This window comes from Anabrus simplex, chromosome X (genome assembly GCF_040414725.1).
Source record: "Anabrus simplex isolate iqAnaSimp1 chromosome X, ASM4041472v1, whole genome shotgun sequence".
Lineage (NCBI taxonomy): Eukaryota > Metazoa > Arthropoda > Insecta > Orthoptera > Tettigoniidae > Anabrus > Anabrus simplex.
In genome coordinates this window covers 202291972-202316127 of record NC_090279.1, presented here as the reverse complement: position 1 = coordinate 202316127, position 24156 = coordinate 202291972, and the positions used below count along the sequence as shown (strand labels likewise).

At 43.1% G+C, this 24156-nt stretch overlaps 1 protein-coding gene and 2 non-coding genes across 3 annotated transcripts in view; all 3 read left to right on the top strand.

The window, feature by feature from the left end:
• Nucleotides 1-10159: 10159 nt before the first annotated feature.
• TRNAN-GUU (transfer RNA asparagine (anticodon GUU)) lies at nucleotides 10160-10233 on the top strand. Its single transcript has one exon. It is a non-coding gene; the product is annotated as a tRNA-Asn (tRNA).
• A 6427-nt stretch (nucleotides 10234-16660) lies between these two features.
• On the top strand, nucleotides 16661-16732 carry TRNAW-CCA (transfer RNA tryptophan (anticodon CCA)). Its single transcript has one exon. It is a non-coding gene; the product is annotated as a tRNA-Trp (tRNA).
• A 3455-nt stretch (nucleotides 16733-20187) lies between these two features.
• The window catches only part of LOC136885880 (maltase 2), an 89611-nt gene continuing 85642 nt past the window's right edge, over nucleotides 20188-24156 (top strand). The window contains exon 1 of the mRNA XM_067158563.2: nucleotides 20188-20369. Within this exon, the coding sequence (XP_067014664.2) occupies nucleotides 20207-20369 (163 nt within the window). The 5' untranslated portion in view covers nucleotides 20188-20206. The remainder of the gene's footprint in view (nucleotides 20370-24156) is intronic.

The following is a 24156-nucleotide window of genomic DNA, read 5'->3' as shown; positions in this document are numbered from 1 at the left end:
TGTACAAGAAAGAAGGGACGTTACGCTTATATAAGAATTATCTGTTCAGATCATTTCCAGGCCAGCGACTTTAAAAATCCTCGACAATACAGCCAAGGGTATGTTACATTTGTTACTCTAATTGTACGTAAATATTCCTCAAAACATCACTATAGACAACATTTTCATACTTTTCTTTCTTTTATCCATCTTCTCAGATTAAAGCCGGGATTTTATAGTTTTCTTTCTGTTAGTAGGCTTCATGTTAAGAGGAAAATTTTCCAGCTTTTAAATGGTAATTCATTGCATCATGTGTGTAAGGAATGTGCCGATATTTTTATTGACAAGTATCTTAATGTGATGATACAATGTTTTAAAATGAGAAAAAAGACAACTTTAATCGTAAACGTTCAGGCAGGAATGCTAAAGCAAAAAACGTAATGCATAAATGAAGGTTCAACCCATTTCACAGCAGTCCATTTCACATCTTGTTTATATGTCTAATTTCAGTCTCTAAATAATAACCTTTTCAGTAATTCTTCATTCATTTATCCAGAATTGCTTTAGCAACTTCGAAGTTAATATCTCAATAATACTTTATTTCTAGACGTAATTTATTTATCCATTTTCGTATATGCATTTCCATTCATATTTGAATTTAGCGCGACTTTTCAGGTCAAGTCACTAGGAGCGCCACCGTCGAATTGTCTCCCATTTTAACAAGGCTAAATCTGCAAGAGTCGCGTATTGTCTCTATTTTATTTGGTTATATTTAGCTTCAAAATATTTACATCAAAGAATGGCTCTAGCCAGACATCCTATAGGCTACTACCTAATATACAACTACTGGCGGAATATAGACAGCGTAGGTACTCAACAACACTCACGGAAGCCTGCACTCTTAACAGCCTTTCAGCTAACAAGACAGTTTCAAAATAGTATTCAACAAAGTATTTCGCTTCTGCACAATACAATACCATATAACGTTATGCATTACAAATCTAATATTATTGCGACCCAACACATTTCCTTTAACAACAGTACAATGCAAATTTCCGACATGCCTAACCCAGCAGTTAAAATGGCAATAGGCTACATAATCTCAACTCTAATCCCATAATCAGTGTTGCCAACCCACAAATCTTTTCTCCGCTAAATTTTAGTTGAAAATCCGCTAAATTTTGAACTGAAGCAAACTAGCATATACCCAACAGCTGTTTCAATAAAAGCGATTAATTCAACACTCACCAGTTTCAGAACAGTAGTTCATCTTCTCCTCCCCGCACTGAATGCTCTGCAGCAGGCTGAGGTCATGTGGTTTCATATAAAGCCACATAGTACTATCCTTTTTCAAAATATATGCTGACAGTTCAGAGCAGTAAAGCACATACGGAAATTTTCAAATCTATTTTGAATGTTATCGCACTTTCATTTCTGTTTTCATTAGTAAGATCTGTATTATTTCTTTCTCCTGGTGATGAAATGTGATATTGTTACCGCTGAAAATAGCTAAAAGAAATTTGAAAATCCGTCAAAAAATCCGCTGTCCGCTAAATGGAAATTTTATCCGCTGTTCCTTAGGCGGAAAATCCGCTGAGTTGGCAACACTGCCCATAATACACATACATACATACATACATACATACATACATACATACATACATACATACATACATACATACATACACACATACATACATACATTATCATTATAGACTGTTATGCCTTTCAGCGTTCAGTCTGCAAGCCTCTGAGAATTTACTAAACGTCGCCACAATCCTCGATTTGCAACTAGTGTTGTGGCCTCATTTAGTTCTATACCTCTTATCTTTAAATCGTTAGAAACAGAGTCTAACCATCGTCGTCTTGGTCTCCCTCTACTTCTCTTACCCTCCATAACAGAGTCCATTATTCTCCTAGGTAACCTATCCTCCTCCATTCGCCTCACATGACCCCACTGCCGAAGCCGGTTTATGCGTACAGCTTCATCCATCGAGTTCATTCCTAAATTAGCCTTTATCTCCTCATTCCGAGTACCCTCCTGCCATTGTTCCCACCTGTTTGTACCAACAATCATTCTTGCTACTTTCATGTCTGTTACTTCTAACTTATGAATAAGGTATCCTGAGTCCACCCAGCTTTCGCTCCCGTGAAGCAAAGTTGGTCTGAAAACAGACCGATGTAAAGATAGTTTCGTCTGGGAGCTGACTTCCTTCTTACAGAATACTGCTGATCGCAGCTGCGAGCTCACTGCATTAGCTTTACTACACCTTGATTCAATCTCACTTACTATATTACCATCCTGGGAGAACACACAACCTAAATACTTGAAATTATTGACCTGTTCTAGGTTTGTATCACCAATCTGACATTCAATTCTGTTGAATTTCTTACCTACTGACATCAATTTAGTCTTCGAGAGGCTAATTTTCATACCATACTCATTGCACCTATTTTCAAGTTCCAAGATATTAGACTGCAGGCTTTCGGCGCAGTCTGCCATTAAGACCAAGTCGTCAGCATAGGCCAAACTGCTTACTACATTTCCACCTAACTGAATCCCTCCCTGCCATTTTGTACCTTTCAGCAGATGATCCATGTAAACTACGAACAGCAAAGGTGAAAGATTACAGCCTTGTCTAACTCCTGTAAGTACCCTGAACCAAGAACTCATTCTACCATCAATTCTCACTGAAGCCCAATTGTCAACATAAATGCCTTTGATTGATTTTAATAATCTACCTTTAATTCCACAGTCCCCCAGTATGGCGAACATCTTTTCCCTCGGTACCCTGTCATATGCTTTCTCTAGATCTACGAAACATAAACACAACTGCCTATTCCTCTCGTAGCATTTTTCAATTACCTGGCGCATACTGAAAATCTGATCCGGACAGCCTCTCTGTGGTCTGAAACCACACTGGTTTTCATCCAACTTCCTCTCAACGACTGATCGCACCCTCCCTTCCAAGATGCCAGTGAATACTTTGCCTGGTATACTAATCAATGAGATACCTCGATAGTTGTTGCAATCCTTCCTGTTCCCTTGCTTATAGATAGATGCAATTACTGCTTTTGTCCAATCTGAAGGTACCTTACCAACACTCCACGCTAATTTTACTACTCTATGAAGCCATTTCATCCCTGCCTTCCCACTATACTTCACCATTTCAGGTCTAATTTCATCTATTCCTGCTGCCTTATGACAATGGAGTTTATTTGCTATCCTTTCCACTTCCTCAAGCATAATTTCACCAAACTCATTTTCGTCCTCCCCATGAGCTTGGCTGTTTGCAACACCACCAGGATGATTTCCTTTTACATTGAGAAGATGTTCAAAATATTCCCTCCACCTCTCCAGTGATTCCCTGGGATCTATTATGAGTTCACCTGACTTACTCAAAACACTGTTCATTTCCTTTTTCCCTCCCTTCCTAAGATTCTTTATTACTGTCCAGAAAGGTTTCCCTGCTGCTTGACCTAGCCTTTCCAGGTTATTACCAAAATCTTCCCATGACTTCTTTTTGGATTCAACAACTATATGTTTCGCTCTGTTTTTTTCATCTACGTACAAATCCCTGTCTGCCTCGGCCCTTGTTTGGAGCCATTTCTGATAAGCCTTCTTTTTACGTTTACAAGCTGCTCTAACTTCATCATTCCACCAAGATGTTCGCCTTTTCCCATCTTTACACACAGTTGTTCCTAGGCATTCCCTTGCTGTTTCTACTACAGCATCCCTGTATGCCACCCATTCACTTTCTATATCCTGAACCTGCTTACTGTCTACTGTTCGAAACTTCTCACTAATCATATCCATGTACTTCTGTCTAATTTCCTCGTCCTGGAGATTTTCTACTCTTATTCGTTTGCAGACAGATTTCACTTTCTCTACCCTAGGCCTAGATATACTTAGTTCACTACAGATCAGATAGTGGTCTGTATCATCGAAAAATCCGCGAAAAACTCGTACGTTCCTAACAGATTTCCTGAATTCAAAGTCTGTTAAGATATAGTCTATTATGGATCTGGTACCCCTGGCCTCCCATGTGTAGCGGTGAATAGCCTTATGCTTGAAGAATGTATTCGTAACAGCTAAACCCATACTAGCACAGAAGTCCAGCAAACGCTTTCCATTCCCATTAGCTTCCATATCTTCCCCACATTTACCAATCACCCTTTCGTATCCTTCAGTTCTATTCCCAACTCTCGCATTGAAATCGCCCATTAGCACTATTCTATCCTTGCTGTTGACCCTGACCACGATGTCACTCAATGCTTCATAAAACTTGTCAACTTCATCCTCATCTGCACCCTCACATGGTGAATACACGGACACAATTCTTGTCCTAATTCCTCCCACTGACAAATCTACCCACATCATTCGCTCATTTACGTGCCTAACAGAAACTATGTTGCGTGCAATGGTATTCCTGACAAAGAGCCCTACCCCAGACTCTGCCCTTCCCTTTCTAACACCCGTCAAGTACACTTTATAATCTCCTATCTCTTCCTCATTATCTCCCCTTACCCGAATATCACTTACTCCTAGCACATCCAGATGCATCCTTTTTGCTGACTCAGCCAGTTCTACCTTCTTTCTTCCATAAGCCCCATTAATATTGATAGCTCCCCATCGAATTCCATTTCGTTCGCCAAGTTGTTTCAAAGGAGTCCCTCGCCTGTCAAATGGGAGTGGGACTCCATTACTCCCATAGGTCCGAGGCTTGCTTAAAGTGTTCTGAGCTCGGTAAATTTATGAAGCAGGATGCTGCCCTACTTGCACATAGTCCAAGTGAGGATCTCTCCTCTAACGGGTTATGGACCACCGGTGAATTGTATAGTCCTAGCCGCCTGAGCACAAGGAGGGCCACGACTCAGAATATGTCCGAGATGCCCACTCCCATTCCATAGCAACTGGTATCCCGACTCTCAGGACCACTTACTAGGCCACTCAGCCGTTGCCCATGGTTCACGAACTAGGACGTGACTACAGTAACCCACAACCATAATACACATTTTAAAAAAATTAGGGGAACATGTTTTTGAACGTAGGCCATGCTCCACAAAACAATACCTCACACCCAGGTATATTGCCAACTAAACCTTTATTCTTTACCGTTGAAGTAAGTTACACAAAAGAACATCGATGGATTCGCGTTCATTTTTAGAACACAAACAGAAATGTCCAAATAGGGGGCGAAAACAAAGTGATAACAGTCTTCCATGGTGGACTTATATCACAGTTAGAGAGCTTCAGTGTGGTGTATGTCCTCCACGAGCATTTATCACAGCTTGGCACCTACGTGGCATGCTCCGTATAAGTCGACGGAGGTCACGTTGCGGTATCAGGTCCCATTCTTCAATGAGAGCCTGTTCGAGGTCTTGGAAAGTCTGTGGTGATACAGGACGCCCACGAACACTTCTGTCAAGCCTATCCCACACATGTTCGATGATATTAAGGTCGGGACTCACTGGTCGGCCGTTCCATCTCTTGAATGTCCAGTTCTCGCAAGACAGCTCTGGTGATGCGCGCTACATGAGCCCTGGCATTGTCGTGCATGAGTACGAATTCAGGGCCAACACCATATGGAGCAACCAACACATGCTGTAGCAGTATTTGCTCGATGTACCCCGCAGCGGTAAGATTACCGAGGACGACGGCGATATCCGTACGCCCATCAATACTGATGCTACCGCACACATCACAGAATCCTTTCCGAATCGGTCGCCTTCCTGGACTACGTTTGGCATGTACTGCTCACCACGACGTCTCCATACACGATGACGTCCATCACGCTGTGTCAGGGGGATTCTGGACTCGTCTGTGAACAACACAGGTCTCAATTAGCGAAGTTGCCAGTTGACGTGGGTACGGGCAAAGCCGAGCTGCGCGATGTTGCTGCGTTAAACGAGGCACTCGAATAGGATGTCTGGGTCGTAAGGACACTTCTCTTAGCTTCTTCCTTACTGTCTGGTCAGACACCGTGACTCCAGTGTCCCTCATGAGGTCTTGTTACAGATCTCTGGCAGTTGCTGAACGACGCCGCAACGCACTGATGGTCAGATATCGGTCATCCTGTGCGGTTTTCATGCGTCCACGACCTTGTCCAACCCTCCTTGTGACGACGACGAAAATGTTTTAATTCCCCGCCCGGAGGGCGGGGCGGGCCCCCTAGATCGTTACGCAATCTCTCGGGCCATGAGAGGTGAAGATAACTGAGTGATGCGGTAAATGAAGAAGGTGGATAATCGATTTGACAGATTGAATGAGGGGGAATGACTGCAGTGACAGGAAGAAGAAAGGGTTTGCTTGGGAGTGAAGTTTTAGAGCAGGGTACCAGGATGCAAATGGAGGGTTGGGAGATGCAGCGACGTTGTGATATTGAGGATGGAAGATGTTAAGGATCGTAGGATTTCAAGCGTCGAAGGTGGATAGCGGACGTAACTAAGTGGGGGGAAGGGGTGGACTGACGAATTGGCGAGGTTGAAAAGAAGTGGCTGGCCGGGTGCGACGATGAGAATTGTTGTTGGGATGGCGAACAGGTTGGGGTGGAGAGATGGAGGGTTCCACTTTATGGCGATGGCGATAGATGTAAACTCCGTTGGTAATTAGGTGCTGAGCATCGGCGGCGCTCGGGACATGTAGACGAACCATATAGGTTGGGCCGGATGCTTTCTTAATTCGGAAGACGCGACGGACTGGGACACCTTCAGTTTGGAGGTGACGGAGAATGGCCCGTTCTGAGAGGGCAGGATCCACAGCGCGGATCACACAGCTGTGCATGGTGTGACGAGTTAAAGGAGGCTGCGTCAGCGATGGTGGTGTGGAGGCTGCTAGTTCATCGGCAGGTGGAGATAACGAAAGCGGTGCTGCGTTTGTAGACCCTGATGATTCAGCTGGTAGGTATTATGCGGGGGTTGTTCAGAAATGGGGGAGAGATGGAGGGAAGAACTCATGAGTGGAGAAGGATGGCAGGTGGCAGCAGTTGTAATTGGAACAGAGGAAGAGAATGGGTGGATGTTGTGGTGGTCGTAGTAACGGCAGTGGTAATGGTTGTGGTGGCGGTGATGGGAGGAGGGGAGAACGGGAACAATAACGGTTGTTGGGATGGCTGTAGTGTGGTTGGTGCGTCGTCAACATACGGAAGAAATGGTTCCACTCGGTGGTGCTGGCCGTTGAGGTAGATTCCGTTGGGGAGGATGCGTTGAAGGTGGCCTGGCCTGTAGAGTTGAAGAAAAACACGACGTGTGGGGACGTTGTCTTGCAGTATTCGGGAGACGCTGTCAGCTGCGACGCCTTTTCGTTGGGGTTGTGTTAGGATGGCGTGGTCTTGGAGAGCAGGGTCAACGTCAAGGATCACACAGGAATCCATGATATTGGGGAGGCCGACTTCCCACTTGGTGTCTGGCCGATATGCTTTATTGGGTCGGCTGGGTGCGATGTTAGAGGTGCGGCGTCACCCGGCCGAATCAAAAATAATTTGGGATGAGGTAGGGAGTAGACAGTCCACTGTACAGACGGTGAAAAAAGCTTGTGTGCCTCGTATCTTGAGATGTGTTCTTCCTCCTTGTGACCTGGCCTGTCTCATTCTAGCGATTCCACAAGCGTTGAATCACTGACGGAGAGACATTGAGATCCACAGCAACACGACAAAGGTCCATCCTTCCTGGATCAAAGTGACGGCCCTTGCGACTTCAATCTCGGTAACATGTCACATGGAATGTGCTGGTTTACGTACAACGTGCTCAAATGTCCGCAGTAGTCTGTGTACCTCACAAAGACACGCGGACGCACCGCAATTCACTTTGTTTTGAGGGGTCACCTGACAGTTTAATGCATGACTACGCTTACAGATGGAGTATAACGTCGATTTGACATACCCTGAGTAGCTAAGGTCTCAAGGTATGCTGTACCGCCATTGGAACCCCGTCTACCAAATTAACGTTCACATACCAAACGTTACAAAACATGTTCCCCTATTTTTTTTTTTTTTGAACTGTGTATATACCGATTGATCTAAACGTAACGAAGGCACAGGTGCAGCATATTGCATCCCGAATCGTAACGTCAGTGAACAATACATCCTTCCTAAAAATACCTCAATATTTACTGCAGAGGCTTTTGCTGTAAGGAGGGCTACACTCTGCATAAAACATCACCATATCCCAGAGGCCATCATTTTTACAGATTCCTTAAGTGTACTTCACAGCTTAATGACACATAAATCATATCAAAATGGGTGTATATGCAACATGAGATTACTATTGTTCGAATTAGAAAAATTGGCTATGATATAACTCTAACAAATGGATAAACGGACATTCCAACAACACCGGTAATGATCAAGCTGATATTAAAAAAAAAAAGTTCCATATGGAAATAATATCAATGCTTCAATTGCCCTTCCATTCATGGATTATAGGCAAGGAAGAGGGAAGGAAGCGACCGTGGCCTTAAGTTAGGTACCATCCCGGTATTTGCATGGTGAAGTGGGAAAGTGCGGAAAATCACTTCGAGGATGGCTGAGGCGGGAATAGAAAACCCTCTACTCAGTTGACTTCCTTCCAGTCTTCGTACCACTTTTCAAATTTCGTGGCAGAGCCGTGAATCGAGCCCGGGCCTCTGGGCGTTGGCAGCTAATCGCACTAACCACTTCATCATAGAGACGGACCTAAGTGTTTTCCCCTTTTTATAATTCGCCATCGTTTATAAATCAGTTTCTCTTGATGTTTTCAAGTTTTAAATGGGTTAGTGCTTGAAATGAAGAAAACAATTCTTCACGTTTAAAAGCATAAGATTTTAACCGATAGTTTCTGCTGAGATAATAAAGTAAAGCACTATAAATACATTACTGGATTACGTAAAAATGTTCAATTCTAGTCCATGTGAAGAACCAGATCGTTGTAAATTTTGAGTTACAAACTGTATGCACTGATGGCGGCGGAGTCACCGTAAAAACCCTACATAATGTGAAGCCGAACTTTCGCACCTGCATGAGTCAGACTGCCGGAAGTTACGTACGTAAGAGGGTTTGGCCTTCATAATACATACGTGATAATAGAGGTCTAATGACCCATTAGTTGGAGAAATATTCAAGGACAATGGAGGGCGAGATAGACTTACATGCCTCTTCTTACGGCTAAAAGTCATACAATCTCTAGCAGCGTAATGATTGTATTAGTGCTGGCACATCGATCATATCTATTATATGCTGATGACTGTAAGATATTAGAATGTATTTCTTCAAATAGTGATTGAGAGCTCTTACAGCTCGACTTGAACAACGTGTTACACTGGTATGTAACTTAAACATCTCTAAATGAATTTCAATGTCTATTTCACACGAAGAAAAATCCTTATTCTTTGGCTTGCAAAATAGGGGTTAATGATCTATGACAGGTAAATGAGGTGAATCATCTTGGAATATTATTTGACAGAGACCTACTGTAATTTTCATTCCTCATCTCCATAAATTAATAAATGGAAAAACCTATTATTGCCGCACTTAACGTTTGTAAACTCTGTCGAAATTCGCTCAAAGAGCATCAAAAACTCACAATTTTGTAGCTTTTTTGTTCAGTTTTGATATGTATAATCTCCTCCCCGCCCGCTTTGTCCCACAACCCGGCTACTTTCTGTTTGTATAGTTTTTGCCCCCGCCCACTTCTAATTCCCAATCGCCGCTACTGATTATTACTAAACGCCTGTTTGGCAAGCGCTATTCGGTATTTGATTATTGATTAAAAATAAATAAAATTAAATCCATTTTAAAATACAAGTGTGTGGGTTATTTTTCCCTCTTTACCTGAGAGTTAAAACCCATTTTTTCCTCTGGGAGTATACTGGTTCTCATACGAATATTTTTCTTTGTTATTTTTGTATTTACCAAATTAACTCGTCGAAACAAGCGTTTGACATCAGGGTGAAATAAAAGAGCGGTTCTTGCTCGTATAAAACTGGCCTTCTGTTACTCCATCACTCACAATAGGAGGGAATCTCATTCGTCGATTCTTTCTTTTATTATTTATTCTCTTTCAAGCTAAATGAATCAGTCACAAAATAATTATAAACTCTTCCGGCAATAAATAATCTCTGTCAGGGTCGCGTCAGCAATCACAGCCACGTGTTGCCGCCGAATCGGCGAAAACCGCTCAGACACGTCACGTGACGCGTGGACAGGCCTCCGTGGCGCAATCGGCTAGCGCGTTCGGCTGTTAACCGAAAGGTTGGTGGTTCGAGCCCACCCGGGGGCGGCTAGTTTTTAAGACTTCATACATCATATTCCTGTCAGGGTAAAAATGTTCTGCCAGTTCTGAGGGAAATTAATTGAAACAGAAACTGTCCCAATCGTTAGATTTATATAATCGTTAACCCATATCACGTGGTTTACTCTCAAACATAGCCGCTTTCATCTAACTTCGCTCACTTGGTCTTTTATACATTTTTGGAGAGACCGATTCTGGAATATGGGTCTGCGTGCTGGGATCGTACAGGGTACGTTTAATAAATTCCCTAGAAAAAGTTCCAAGAAGAGCGGTGCGTTTTTGAACGGGAGTAGGAGGAATGCCATTCTTTCTTTCTTAATCTGTTTACTCTCCAGGGTCGGTTTTTCCCTCGGACTCAGCGTGGGATCTCACCTCTACCGCCTCAAGGGCAGTGTCCTGGAACTTCAGACTGTGGGTCGGGGGGATACAACTGGGGAGGATGAACAGGCGGCCTCACCTGCTATGTTGAACAGGGGCTTTGCAGGGGGATGGGAAGATTGGAAGGGTTAGACAAGGAAGAGGGAAGGAAGCAGCCGTGGCCTTAAGTTAGGTACCATCCCGACATTTGCCTGGAGGAGAAGTGGGAAACCACTGAAAACCACTTCCAGGATGGCTGAGATGGGAATCGAACCCATCTCTACTCAGTTGACCTCCCGAGGCTGAGTGGACCCCGTTCCAGCCCTCGTACCACTTTTCAAATTTCGTGGCAGAGCCGGGAATCTAACCCGGGCCTCCGGGGGTGGCAGCTAATCACACTAACTATTACACCACAGAGGCGGACAGAAATGCCATTAATTGGAAAAATCTTGAATCTAGAAGAACTTGAGTTCGTCTGTGTGTTCTTTATAAGAGCTGCACGGGAAGGGCTGCCTGGAGTAGTATTTTAGGAATAGGTTGGGACCTCCCTCGTATTTGTCGAGAAATGCAGGGCCAGAAACCAGCATACGGATATGCGCAAGTTTTCCTTCGTAAACAGGACCATAAGGCATTGGAATAAATTACCGCAGCAGTCTTTGATAGATTCCCTTCCGGTATCAAAACGTTTTAAGAAGATCATTAGTGCTAGAGTAAAGTGAAAAGTAAAAGTTATAAATGACGTACACTGAATTTGTGATATTCTGCTGGATTTAGAATGTTAAACTAGCAGTATTTCTTGTAATATATTCTTTCCTTGAAATTGCTTGTTGTATTCGTGTTGTTGTAGTCATGTTTTAACTTTACTTTATCATTTGTAATGTTAAGCCGGTAGTAAGCTCAACCTACCAGAGACACAATGTGACTTTAGACCTAATCAATTGTAATGTCGACATGATCTTCTGTGCTAAACAATTGCAGGACAAGTCCAGGGAACAAAATCGCTTCCTTCACTCTTCCTTGTCTATCCCTTCCAATCTTCCCGTCCCCCACAAGGCCCCTGTTCAGCATAGCATGTGAGTCCGCCTGAGAGAGGTACTGGTCATTCTCCCCAGTTGTATCCCCCGACCCAGAGTCTGAAGCTCCAGGACACTGCCCTTGAGGCGGTAGAGGTGGGATCCCTCGCTAAGTCCGAGGGAAAAGCCGACCCTGGAGGTTAAACAGATGATGATGATGATGATGATGAAATGTGCTAGATTATAAAAGTATATTTTCAATATAATGTTAACTTAAAAACAGCGGCAAGATTTCAAAAATGTTACTAACAATTATGAAGTCATATTTATTGTCATATTTTAATACAGTTTAAGCCATAAATGCTTGCATATTTCTGACATTTTAGGTTATAAACATCCGGTCCATAGTGATGAGCCATTAAAAAAAAAGAGAGAATAGGGCGGTGATATTTGCCTTACGTGACGAGCACTATACTCGTAGGTTATCAAACCGGACGTGGGAATGAGACACTTGCTGTACGGACGGAAGTTTCTTCTTCACTGTGTGACTGTATGGTCGTTATCATAATGTCAGTGAGTAATTTGTTGTTCTGTCTCGTAACCGAGTTACTCAGCCGCGAAGGAAGTGGGTGCTGGTTGTTATCTGTCCGTCACGCTGCAGCATCAGATGTTCCAATCAGATCATTGCCAACAGTAGTGGCGATTAGGGGGGAGCGAAGGGGGCCACTCTCCCTACCCTCACACTTTGTTGGGCAAAATATTAAATTTTTATTCCATTTTAGCCGCCTGAAACCGGGATTTTTTTAATGTGCAAACCCTGTTCGTTTTTTTTCAGGTAATTCCTTCCTTTAATTTAATTTATTATTATGAAGTCCGCCTCTGTGGTGTAGTGGTTAGCGTGATTAGCTGCCACCCCCGGAGGCCCGGGTTCGATTCCCGGCTTTGCCACGAAATTTGAAAAGTGGTATGAGGGCTGGAACGGGGTCCACTCAGCCTCGGGAGGTCAACTGAGTAGAGGTGGGTTCGATTCCCACGTCAGCCATCCCGGAAGTGGTTTTCCATGGTTTCCCACTTCTCCTCCAGGCAAATGCCGGGATGGTTCCTAACTTAAGGCCACGGCAGCTTTCTTCCATCTTCCTTGTCCATCCCTTCCAATCTTCCCATCCACCTGCAAGGCCCCTGTTCAGCATAGCAGGTGAGGCCGCCTGGGCGAGGTACTGGTCATTCTCCCCAGTTGTATCCCCGACCAAGAGTCTGAAGCTCCAGGACACTGCCCTTGAGGCGGTAGAGGTGGGATCCCTCGCTGTGTCCGAGGGAAAAGCCGAACCTGGAGGGTAAACAGATGATGATGATGATGATGATTATGAAAAATATTTAGCGCAAACGGGCACAAAATGTCGCTCGTCGCGGCTAACCGAATTGTACAGCGCCACAGCAAGTACACAAGAACCTCGTTTATCCGGATTTTAAGTGGGACCGGAACTGATCCGGAAGATCGAAAATCAGGATAATCCGAAAAAAAACTAAAAAATCGAATACACTACATGTTATATAATACATTAACAAAAGTTGTACAGTACTATATTTTTCAATTGTACAAAACACTTTTTCCACTTCTTCTGTTTCATATTCATGTAGGGCCTACTCCAACCATCACCGTTGGCGCTGCGACGTAAAAAAAATTGTAAAAAAAAATTAAAAAATGTATTCAGTTGTACTTCGTCTTAAAAACAATGCCACCAGTTCTCACTTTCATCTGTCCTATCGACCTCCCATGGTGAACTCTTGTTCTTTTCCGATCCCGACGGTATGAGGTGTCGTGGCCTAGGGAGTCCTTTATTTCACGCCCTTCGTAGAACTTGTCTATCTTTGGCCGATACATCCTTTATTTTGAAGTGTTGGACCCCTACCATTTTAGAGTATGGTGTCCCAGTTGTACACCATCACCACCAGCTGGAAAGAATCGGTTGTGACATAATAGGAACTGCCCCCGGTGAAAAAATGAAATGGCGTATGGCTTTTAGTGCCAGGAGTGTCCGAGGGCATGTTAAGCTGCGTTTACACTAAGCGCAATTTCCTCGCGAAATTATTTCGGGAGGGAATTGCGCCTATTGTAGACGCTCCCTCACCCCTGAGTAATTGCGGAGTGAGTGCCCTCGCTGCGAGCCGGAGGTCAGTCGGTTTTTGTCCGCGCATCAAAGGGTTTCGCTCATCGAATTTCTCTCAGTGTAAACGTGGTCCCCGTAGTTGCGCGAGGGATGAATCAAGAACAGTGCTTGCAGCTCATCGAGCTCTACAAAAATAGAGATTTTATATGGAATCCGAAAAACAAAATCTATTTCAATCGCAATAAAAGATAAGATGCGCGGAAGGAAATTAGTTCTCAACTAAACTTTCCTATCTTTACAGTGAAAGCGAAGATGAAAGCGCTACTGGGATCATATCGAAGTGAAAGATCGAAAGAAAATAAGAGCAGACTCACTGGATCAGGTAAGCTATTACTATTGATTTAAATGCAAAATTGCGTCATTTCATTACTTTTTTGAACCTACCGGTACCTATTTTGAAACATTCTTGGCTCATTGTAAAGAACTTCCACTAGTGGGCAGACAACACCACATTCAGAAGGCCCAAGCCCTGAACATTTGGATTCGTCATATTTAGATGGGCTATTGCGCTTGTGACTAATTTTACTTGGTTTGTGATTTATTTTTCTTCCATTTCTTTACATTTTCACCCATTTTTTGTATTGATTCACAACAATTAACAAATATATCAAACGCTATTTTCTAAATGGGTACGGTTTGGATACGAAATGTATTTCTAAATTGAATTAATGTTGTGATTTTAATCATTAGCATTCCTATTTGTTCATTTGACTTTTTAAAAATATATAATACCGAGTCGATTTACTGTTTTAAATGCGATTAATTATTATCCTTACCTTCACATAATCCTGAAGTGTTTCAATCAACACATCACAAACTTCTGGGACGATTTTTGATATTGTGCACTTCGATATTTTAATGAATACTGCAAACTTGTGTACGAATCACCAGTTGCTAAGAAACGCAGTGTGACAGCCAACCTTTCTCTCACTGTTACTGCTTCTCTGAATGTTGTGTCTTGTTCTTCAACTTTTTGACTGATCAGTGAAACGGGTTGTTCAAAATCTTGGGTACTCATGCGGACAAAGTTCCTAATTGTATCATCAATGGTTTCCTGTACCATTTCTCTCATAAGGCTGTTTCCATATTGGCTTCTTCCAAGGAATAATTGTTTGCTCCACTATCGTCGAGGGCGCCGATTTTTGTTCTTCCCTTTCTTGATCAAAAATGACATTGATATGGAAAACGCTGCTGCAGCGGCTGGAGGGACAAAACAAGTTTCCATGTTGGCTGCAAAACAAGAACAGAAGCGTTCAGGCTTGTCGAAGGCGGCTCGCCCTACTCGCGCTATTTTTCGCTGTGAATTGCGCTCTGTTTTGGGTAGTGCGAAATTACCCTCGAAGCGAGTAAATTTCACCCGAGTGACTTTCGCGAGGGAGTTTCGCTAGTGTAAACGCAGCTTTAAGCTCGCCAGGTGCAGCTCTTTCGATTTGACACCCGTAGGCGACCCGCGCGTCGTGATGAGGATGAAATGATGATGAAGACAACACATACACCCGGTCCCCGTGCCAGAGAAATTAACCAATGATGGTTAAAATTCCCGACCCTGCCGGGAAACGAACCCGAGACCCCTGTGACCAAAGGGCAGCACGCTAACCATTTAGCCATGGAGCCGGACTGTCCCGGTATTTGCCTGGAAGAGAAAATAGGAAACTACGGACAGCCCGCCCGCTCGTCTCCCGAATGCGGAATCTGGCTTCATAGCAGTAGCCACGTACGGACACTCCCCTCGAATAACTTCTGAAACAATATCGTAGTGTTAATAAACAGAGTCCGCCTCTGTGGTGTAGTGGTTAGTGTGACTAGCGCCCCCACCCGAGGCCCGGTTGCATTCGCGACTCTGCCACGAAAGTTGAAAAGTAGTAAGAGGACTGGAACGTGGTTCACTCAGCCTCGAGAGGTCAAATTAGAGGGAGGGGTGTCGATTCCCATCTCAGCCATCCTCTAAGTGGTTTTCCATTGTTTCCCACTTCTTCTCCAGGATGGTATCTAATTTAAGGCCACGGCCGCTTTCTTCCCTCTTCCTTGTCTATACCTTCCAATCTCCCCATCCCCCAACAAGGTTCCTCTCCAGCTTAGCAGGTGAGACCGTTTGCGCGAGGTACTGGTCCTCCTATCCAGTTGTAACCCCCCGATCCAAAGACTCACGTTCCAGGACACTGCCGTTCAGGCTGTAGAGGTAGGGACCCTCGCTGCGTCCGAGGAAAAAATCAATCCTGGACGGTAAACGGATGAACGGTCAGCGTACTGGCCTTCGGTTCAGAGGGTCCCGGATTCGATAACCTTAATTGGTTAATTCCTACGGCACGGAGGCTGGGTGTATGTGTTGTCTTCATCATCATTTCATCCTCATCACGACTCGCAGGTTACCCACGGGAGTCAAATAGAAAGACCTGCACCTGGCGAGCCGAACCCGTCCTGCGATATCCCGGCACTAAAAGCCATACGATCATTTTTCAACGGATCAAGAAAGGAGGAAAATAAAACTGGCTCAAAGGCAATCATGTGCCCTAATATAGTAATATAACTACACATTTTCACTGACAGTTACGTGCTTTAAACAGGGTCTTCAGAATATCCCGTTCATAAACCTTCTTAAAAAAAAAAAAAAAAAAAAAAAAAGCTTACTTCCTGATAGGCTTGCTACCTTCTGTCAAACGAAGTAATAGACATGTCACCGAAACTACAAGACATTTTATAGAAATAATGAATGTTTTTATTTGAGAACCTCGGCGAGGTAATGTTTCTCCTTCGCAGTTTTATCCCCGACCAAATGTCCTACGCTGACTCTAAGGCGGAGAGTAACTGACTACTCCCTACAGGGTTCTGTTAACCACTGTGATGTTGAACCAACTGCTGGAGATTCGCAAGTAACGTGACTCCGTGGCGCAACGGTAGCGCGTCTGACTCCAGATCAGAAGGTTGCGTGTTCAAATCACGTCGGGGTCAAATATTTTCAGTCGGTTAGTAGTCGATGTTTTCTAGTGTACAGCCCTTTTGAAGTGCATACTGAACGAAATAGTCCACCTTTAAGGCCCGTATTCTACAACAGCGATTCTCAACCTTGGAACTCCCTTGGGTGGGGGCGGTAGAATAACACCCACAGTATCCCCTGCCTGTCCTAAGAGGCGACTTAAAGAGGCCCCTGGGGCTCTCAACTTCAAGTGTAGGCTGAGTCGTGGCATTGCTTCCACTGAAATGAAATGGCGTATGGATTTTAGTGCCGGGACGTGTCCGAGAACTTCGGCTCGCCAGGTGCAGGTCTTTTGATTCGACACCCGTAGGCGACCTGCGCGTAGTGATGAGGATGAAATGATGATGAAGATGACAGGGGAATTAACCAATTATAGTTAAAATTCCAGACCCTGCCGGGAATCGAACCCGGGATCCTTGTCACCAAAGGCCAGCACGCTAACCATTTAGCCATGGAGCCGGACCTTGCTTCCATTTACTTGTGCCAGGCTCCTCACTTTCATCAATCCTATCCGGCCTCCCTTGGTCTATTCTTGTTCTTTTGCGACCCCGACAGTATTAGGTATCGAGGCCTAGGGAATCTTTCATTTTAACACCCTTCGTGGCCCTTATCTTTCTTTGTCCGATACCTTCATTTTCTAAGTGTCAGACCCCTCAGTTTTCTCTCTCTGATAAGTGTTATATAGAGGATGGTTGCCTATAGTTGTACCAAATACAGTAGAGACAATACGCGACACTTCCGGATTTAGCCTTGTTAAAATGGAAGACAAGTCGCAAGTGGCGCTCCTAGTGACTTGACCTGAAAATTCGCGCTAAATTCAAATATCAGTGGAAATGTATATACGGAAATGGATAAATAAATTACGTCTAGAAAAAAACTGGTACTAAGATATTAACTTCAAAGTTGCTAAAGCAATTCTGAATAGATGAATGAAGAATGATTCAACAGGTTATTATTTAAAGACTGAAATTAGACATATAATCAAGATGTGAAATGGACTGCTGTGAAAGGGCTTGATCTTTCATTTATTCGTTACTTCTTTTTAGCTTTAGAATTCCTGCTTGAACGTTCACGCTAGATAATTCTTTTTTCTCATTTAAAAGCATTGTATCATCATATTAAAACACTTGTCAACAAAAATATCGGTACATTCCTTACACACATGATTCAATTAATTTACATTTAACAGCTGGACAATTTTCATTTTAACTTGAAGCCTACTAACAGAAAGAAAATCTATAAATTTAGCCTCAATAACATTCAAACTTTCCCTATAAGCAATAGTTGCCATCATGCCATCACATTAGGGTGAAGCAAATTTTCATCATCATACTGTTTCAACAAAATATGTACATTTCTTAAATCATCCATATTTTCTTCAGTGCTTGACAACGAATTACGGCATTCCAAATGGAGTAACTTGGAACACAACCAGCCACACTCATATGCATATGTATTTTCCTGAATTAAAACAAACCCACAGATCACACCAACAACACAGCGGTATTGAAGGTTAACTGCTGCACTATACAATACAATATGCGTATTATATTTTACGCCAGTTAAAATATGGGTCGAGCAGGTCAGAAGATTATGAAGTACTATAAAAATCTCTTTGTCACTGGAAGAATATATATGCAAACACAACATTACTTACATTTTCTTGTCACGAGGCAAACGGAAGAAAGACCGCGCATTCTTTTCTACTTCATAGTTACTGCAGTCAAACAGCACATTTCCCCTCATGTTGAGATATCAAGGAATGACACACGCTACTATTTAATTATGTCAACTCACTGAAAACGCATAAACAACAAAAAGTTCACACACAAATACACGTGCTCTTATGACAAAATAAGTAATTCTCAGGTCAATCCGCTAGAGAGAGTTGTAATAGCTGCCCCTCGATATCTCGCTGAGTGTCGCGTATTGTCTCTACTGCATTTGGTTGTACTTCCTCTCAACCTTGGGAAGACAGCGGTTTTATTTTATTGTTGTTTGACAGAGAAATGTTTTCTTTAGTTCTTTCTTCCTTTCTTTTTTTCTCTTCATCTGTTTACCGTCCACGGAGCCCGTTAAGGCGTTGCGGTCTAAACGGTCTGACACCGAGATTAGCCTTGTTCGAGCCCGTTGGTCGAAACAAATTTCACCATCAGAACGTTGGGCAGCAGAGTAGGGGAGGTAGTGGTATACAATATCTAATCACTAGATTGCGTGCCAAAAGCCTGGATTAAATTCCAAACCATATGGCACATGATGCTTTTGATGGTGATTTGTCCGTCGGATGGGGACGTAAAGCTTAGAGCAGACATCTTGGTGTTGTGCCGACTCCGGGTGTCACCACTTCCCTACTTCATTATCATCAAACCACATCCAGACGCGCAGGTCGCCTATCGGCGTCGAATAAAAAGACCTGCACCTAGCGTGCCGAGCATGTCCTAGGACACTCCTGGCACTAAAAGCCATACGATAAAAAATAACCGTCCGGAGTCGGTTTTTCCCTCGGACTCAGTGAGGGATCCCACCTCTACGGCCTCAAGGGCAGGGTTCTGGAGCGTGAGAGTTTGGGTCGGGGAATACAACTGAAGAGGAGGACCAGGACCTCGCCCAGATGGCCTCACTTGCTATGCAGAACAGCGGCCTTGTGGGAGGATGGGAAAATTGGAAGGAAGGGGAAGGAAGTGGTCGTGGCCTTAAGTTAGGTACCCCCGGAGGCCAGGGTTCGATTTCTACCTCTGCCACGAAATTTGAAAAGTGGTATGAGGGCTGGAACGGGGTCCATTCAGCCTCGTGAGGTCAACTGAGTAGAGGGAGTTCGACTCCCATCTCAGCCATCCTCGAAGTTGTTTTCCATGCTTTCCCACTTCCCCTCCAGGCAAATGCCGGGATGGTACCTAACTTAAGGCCTTGGCCGCTTCCTTCCCTCTTCCTTGTCTATCCCTTCCGATCTTCCCATCCCCCACAAGGCCGCTGCTCAGCCTAGCAGGTGAGGCCGCCTGGGTGAGGTACTGGTCTCCTGACCCCAAGTCTCATGCTCCAGGACACTGCCCTTGAGGCGGTAGAGGTGGGATCCTTATTTGAATTCGGACTAAGAAAGAAAAATACTATTACATATTTCACTGATATTTACTACATTTGTATGCACATGTTTCGCACTTGATATTACACACAAATCCGGGCTCTAGTTATTATTCAACGTTTACATCGCTTTAGAATTTCATTTTCAGAACGGCCTGTACGACATCAATCGATCATAACGCCATGTAACGCTATTTTAGCGTTTTTGGAAGGAGGCCATGAGTCGGCAGTGATGAGACCTGCCTTCTTCTTTTGCTGTGCGTTCCGCTGGAAATAACATTGTGCTAGGGGATATCCAAGGCCATCTGGAGAGTAGACTCTTAACGAACTCACCGGCTCCCTCCACCTCAACGCCCAGTCTGCTGAGAACCATGGCGCGGTGCAGTGCGGTTGTGTTAGCGTTAGCTTTGGTGATAATCGTCGCGTTCGTGTCCACAGCACAAGCAAAAGACTGGTGGCAAACCGCTGTCATATATCAAATCTATGTGAGATCATTCAAGGATAGCAATGCTGACGGAATTGGAGACATAAACGGTAAAGTAATTTGTTTTTTTCCCCCACACTTATTTTAATGCATGCGTCATCTTCAGTTACGTGCGCTTGAATAATACTTCACCTGTAGGTTATACGCCAGCTGTACTAACAGTTGAAAGTCTGGAGGAGGGACAGGATCCTACATAGCCGAAAATCGAGGCTTTTCCGAAAGCCATATTTTCTTGCTGGAGTTACTGGGTTTGTCAGTCAATAGAGGTTCATAAACATCTCTCTCGAAATATTGAATAGAAGATACGTTTGAAAGCTATAATAAATTCACTTGTTAGATAAAATCAAAGCAAATGCGCATTATCTACTTTTACTTTACGTCGCACCAACACAGCTAGTTTTTTTTTTTTTTTTTTTTTTTTTTTTTTTTTTTTTTTGCGACGATGGGATAGGGAAGCCTTAGGAGTGGGAAGTAAGCAGCCGTGGCCTTAATTTAGGTACAGCCTCAGCATTTGAATGGTGTGAAAATGGGAAATCACGGAACTCTATCTTCAGGGCTGCCGACAGTGGGGATTTGAAGACACTATCTCCAGGATCCACGTATTATTATTATTATTATTATTATTATTATTATTATTATTATTATTATTATTATTTACTGCCTGGCTGAGTGGCTTAGACGGTTGTGGAGCTGACCTTCTGATCCCAACTTGGCAGCTTCTATCCTGGGTCAATACGGTGGTATTTGAAGGTGCTCAAATCCGTTAGCCTTGTGTCGGTAGATTTACTGGCACGTAAAAGAATTCCTGCGGGACTGAATTCCGGCAACTCGACGTCTCCAAAATACCGTGAAAAGTATTTAGTGGGACGTAAAGCCATTATTATTATTATTATTATTATTATTATTATTATTATTATTATTATTATTATTATTATTATTATTATTATTTCCTTCTGTGAATGGTCGTCATGGAGTATTTACGGTCATAGGGTCCCGGGTTTGATTCTGGGACAGGTTGGGTATTTTAACGGCGTCTGGGTAACTCCTCTGTCTAGGGGACTGAGTATTTGTGTTTATCCCTACACACACCACTTCATATATATCTATACATACTACACAGTGCAGTATCAGTTCCAACCGCAACAGTAACACCACAATAATGAATACATTCCTCTACATAGGTTTGGCGTCAGGAAGGGCATCAGGTTGTAAAACAGGGTTATATCAATGTCACTTTGCACCTGCTGTCCTAGCAGAGTGTGGGAAAAGTGGGGAAGATTATTATTATTACTAATAATAATAATAATACAGTGCACAATGTCTTCTAGTATAGGCTAGGTTAAGTTTGTTACTTTCATTGAACTGTCTGTCTCATCCTTGACTTTGACGATATGAAAGTGACTGAGGTATGAACGATGCTTGTAATGACATTCCTTATGCAAGCTAGTCCGTGCTGTGAATTGTGTGAAAAAGTCACTCACAGGGTCAGTTGGTGAGAGCATTTCTGTGGGCTTGGCAAAACTGATACGTAATAGCGGTGAGGAAAGCAACGAGAAACCTCTTCACTCCTCATTTCCCCAGTATGCCTCTTCCGTGAAGCCTAGACCAGTGATGTTCAAACTTTTTGATTGGCGTACCTCCAAAATCCAATTTTTACCTTCGTACCCCCGAGTATATTGTGATTATACTAGAAATAAGATATATTGTTGCTGGATGCAGAATAATGTTAACTATAATAATAATCATCACAGCAAGATTTTATTGAAAATGAGCACGCTCAACTCTTTTCCGAACCACTCACCGAAAACAAGCTATGATAAATTTGCATACCCCTTGCTACCCCGTGTACCACACTTTGAATACCGGTACCACTGGCCTAGATCATAATTGACGGCTGATGGTGGAGCAGTAGAGGATCAAAGCACTAAAGCAGCCTTCCGGTTGAATACTCAACTCACAACACAGCTCCACTGTCCGCACAAAGATATTTCAAAGACCAGAAGGCCTAGGAGACTCCCTAACCTGCAAGGGTGCAGGAAGACTCATACATCTTCATTACCGACTGCCTTTCAGGGTTCAGTGTGCTAGTCTCTGTCTATTTACTAAACGCCACCACAATCCTTTATTTGTAACTAGGTCTGAGGCCTCGTGTAGTTCTATACATGTTTATCTTTAAATCATTCGAAACTGAGTGTAATCATTAGAGCCTGGAAGTGTATGACCTAAAAATGTTAGAAATATGCAAACATTTATAACCCAGAAATGTATTAAAATATGACAATGAATATGACAAAAAAATGTGGTCACATTTTCGAAATAGTCAAAATCTTGCTGTTGTTTAAATTAACAATTATATTGAAAATATACTTTTAAAATCTAGAAATTCAATAATAATAATAATAATAATAATAATAATAATAATAATAATAATAATAATAATAATAATAATAATAAATAATAATATTAATGTTATTATTATATTTATTATTATTTTTTAAATTTAATTACTCAGTCCAGAGGCAACGCTCGACTATTCACAGAATGAAATAAATGTCATATTTTGATGGGCGATCTGAAAGAAATACAGTAGCAAATTACATATATTTTAAAGTTTTCAAAAGAGAACTGTATTTTCTCGCAACATTGACTTGTAACGGGAAAAAGACCGCTCAACATCGCAGACATGTTATTGCGCCATTTTTGAAATGCATCAAATCATTCGAGTTCAATTCAGGCTCACTATAATGTCGCTTTCTACGCGTCTGTGTCTTTCTATACAGAGTACCCTCACATATATTTGTTTGTATATATTCCTAAGAAGGATAATTGTAAGATATTACAGACAACAGTTAGAAGATTTGAAAAATCCGTCTTCGAGACGACTGAAAGCAGATATGCAAAAATTGAATTAAAAAACAACACTAAAGCACGAAAATCCAGGGGAAATATGACCATAATATGAAAAATTACCGGCAAATGACAAAAAAACTTTGAAAGAGACAAAATGTGGCTTTGTATGAGCCGTGAAAATTGCGTAATTTTAGTCACCGAAGGTAAAATCATTCGCCTCTGTGGTGTAGTGGTTAGTGTGATTAGCTGCCACCCCCGGAAGTCTGCCATGAAATTTGAAAAGTGGTATGAGGGCTGGAACGGGGTCCACTCAGCCTCGGGAGGTCAACTGAGTAGTGGTGGGTTCGATTCCCACTTCAGCCATCCTGGAAGTGGTTTTCCCACTTCTCCTCCAGGCAAATGCTAGGATGGTACCTAACTTAATGCCACGGCCGCTTCCTTCCCTCTTCCTTGTCTATCCCTTCCTATCTTCCATGCCCCGTCAAGGCCCCTGTTCAGCATAGCAGGTGAGACCGCCCGGGCGAGGTACTGGTCATTCTCCCCAGTTGTATCCCCCGACCCAGAGTCTGAAGCTCTAGAACACTGCCCTCGACGCGGTAGAGGTAGGATCCCTCGCTGAGTCCGAGGGAAAAGCCAACACTGGACGATAAACAGATTAAGAAAGAAGAAAGATAAAATCATGCTTAACTTGTATTTTCCATGGAAATAATATAAGGAAATAAAATATGACATGTCATAAACACCCGGGCCCTAGTCATCATCGTCATCTTGGTCTCCCTCTGCTTCTCTTATCTTCCGTGGCCGAAGCCATTATTCTCTTAGATAATCTATTCTCCTCCATTCGCCTCACATGACCCCACCACCGAACCCGGTTTATGCGTACAGTTTCACCGGGCGAGTTGGCCGTGCGCGTAGAGGCGCGCGGCTGTGAGCTTGCATCCGGGAGATAGTAGGTTCGAATCCCACTATCGGCAGCCCTGAAAATGG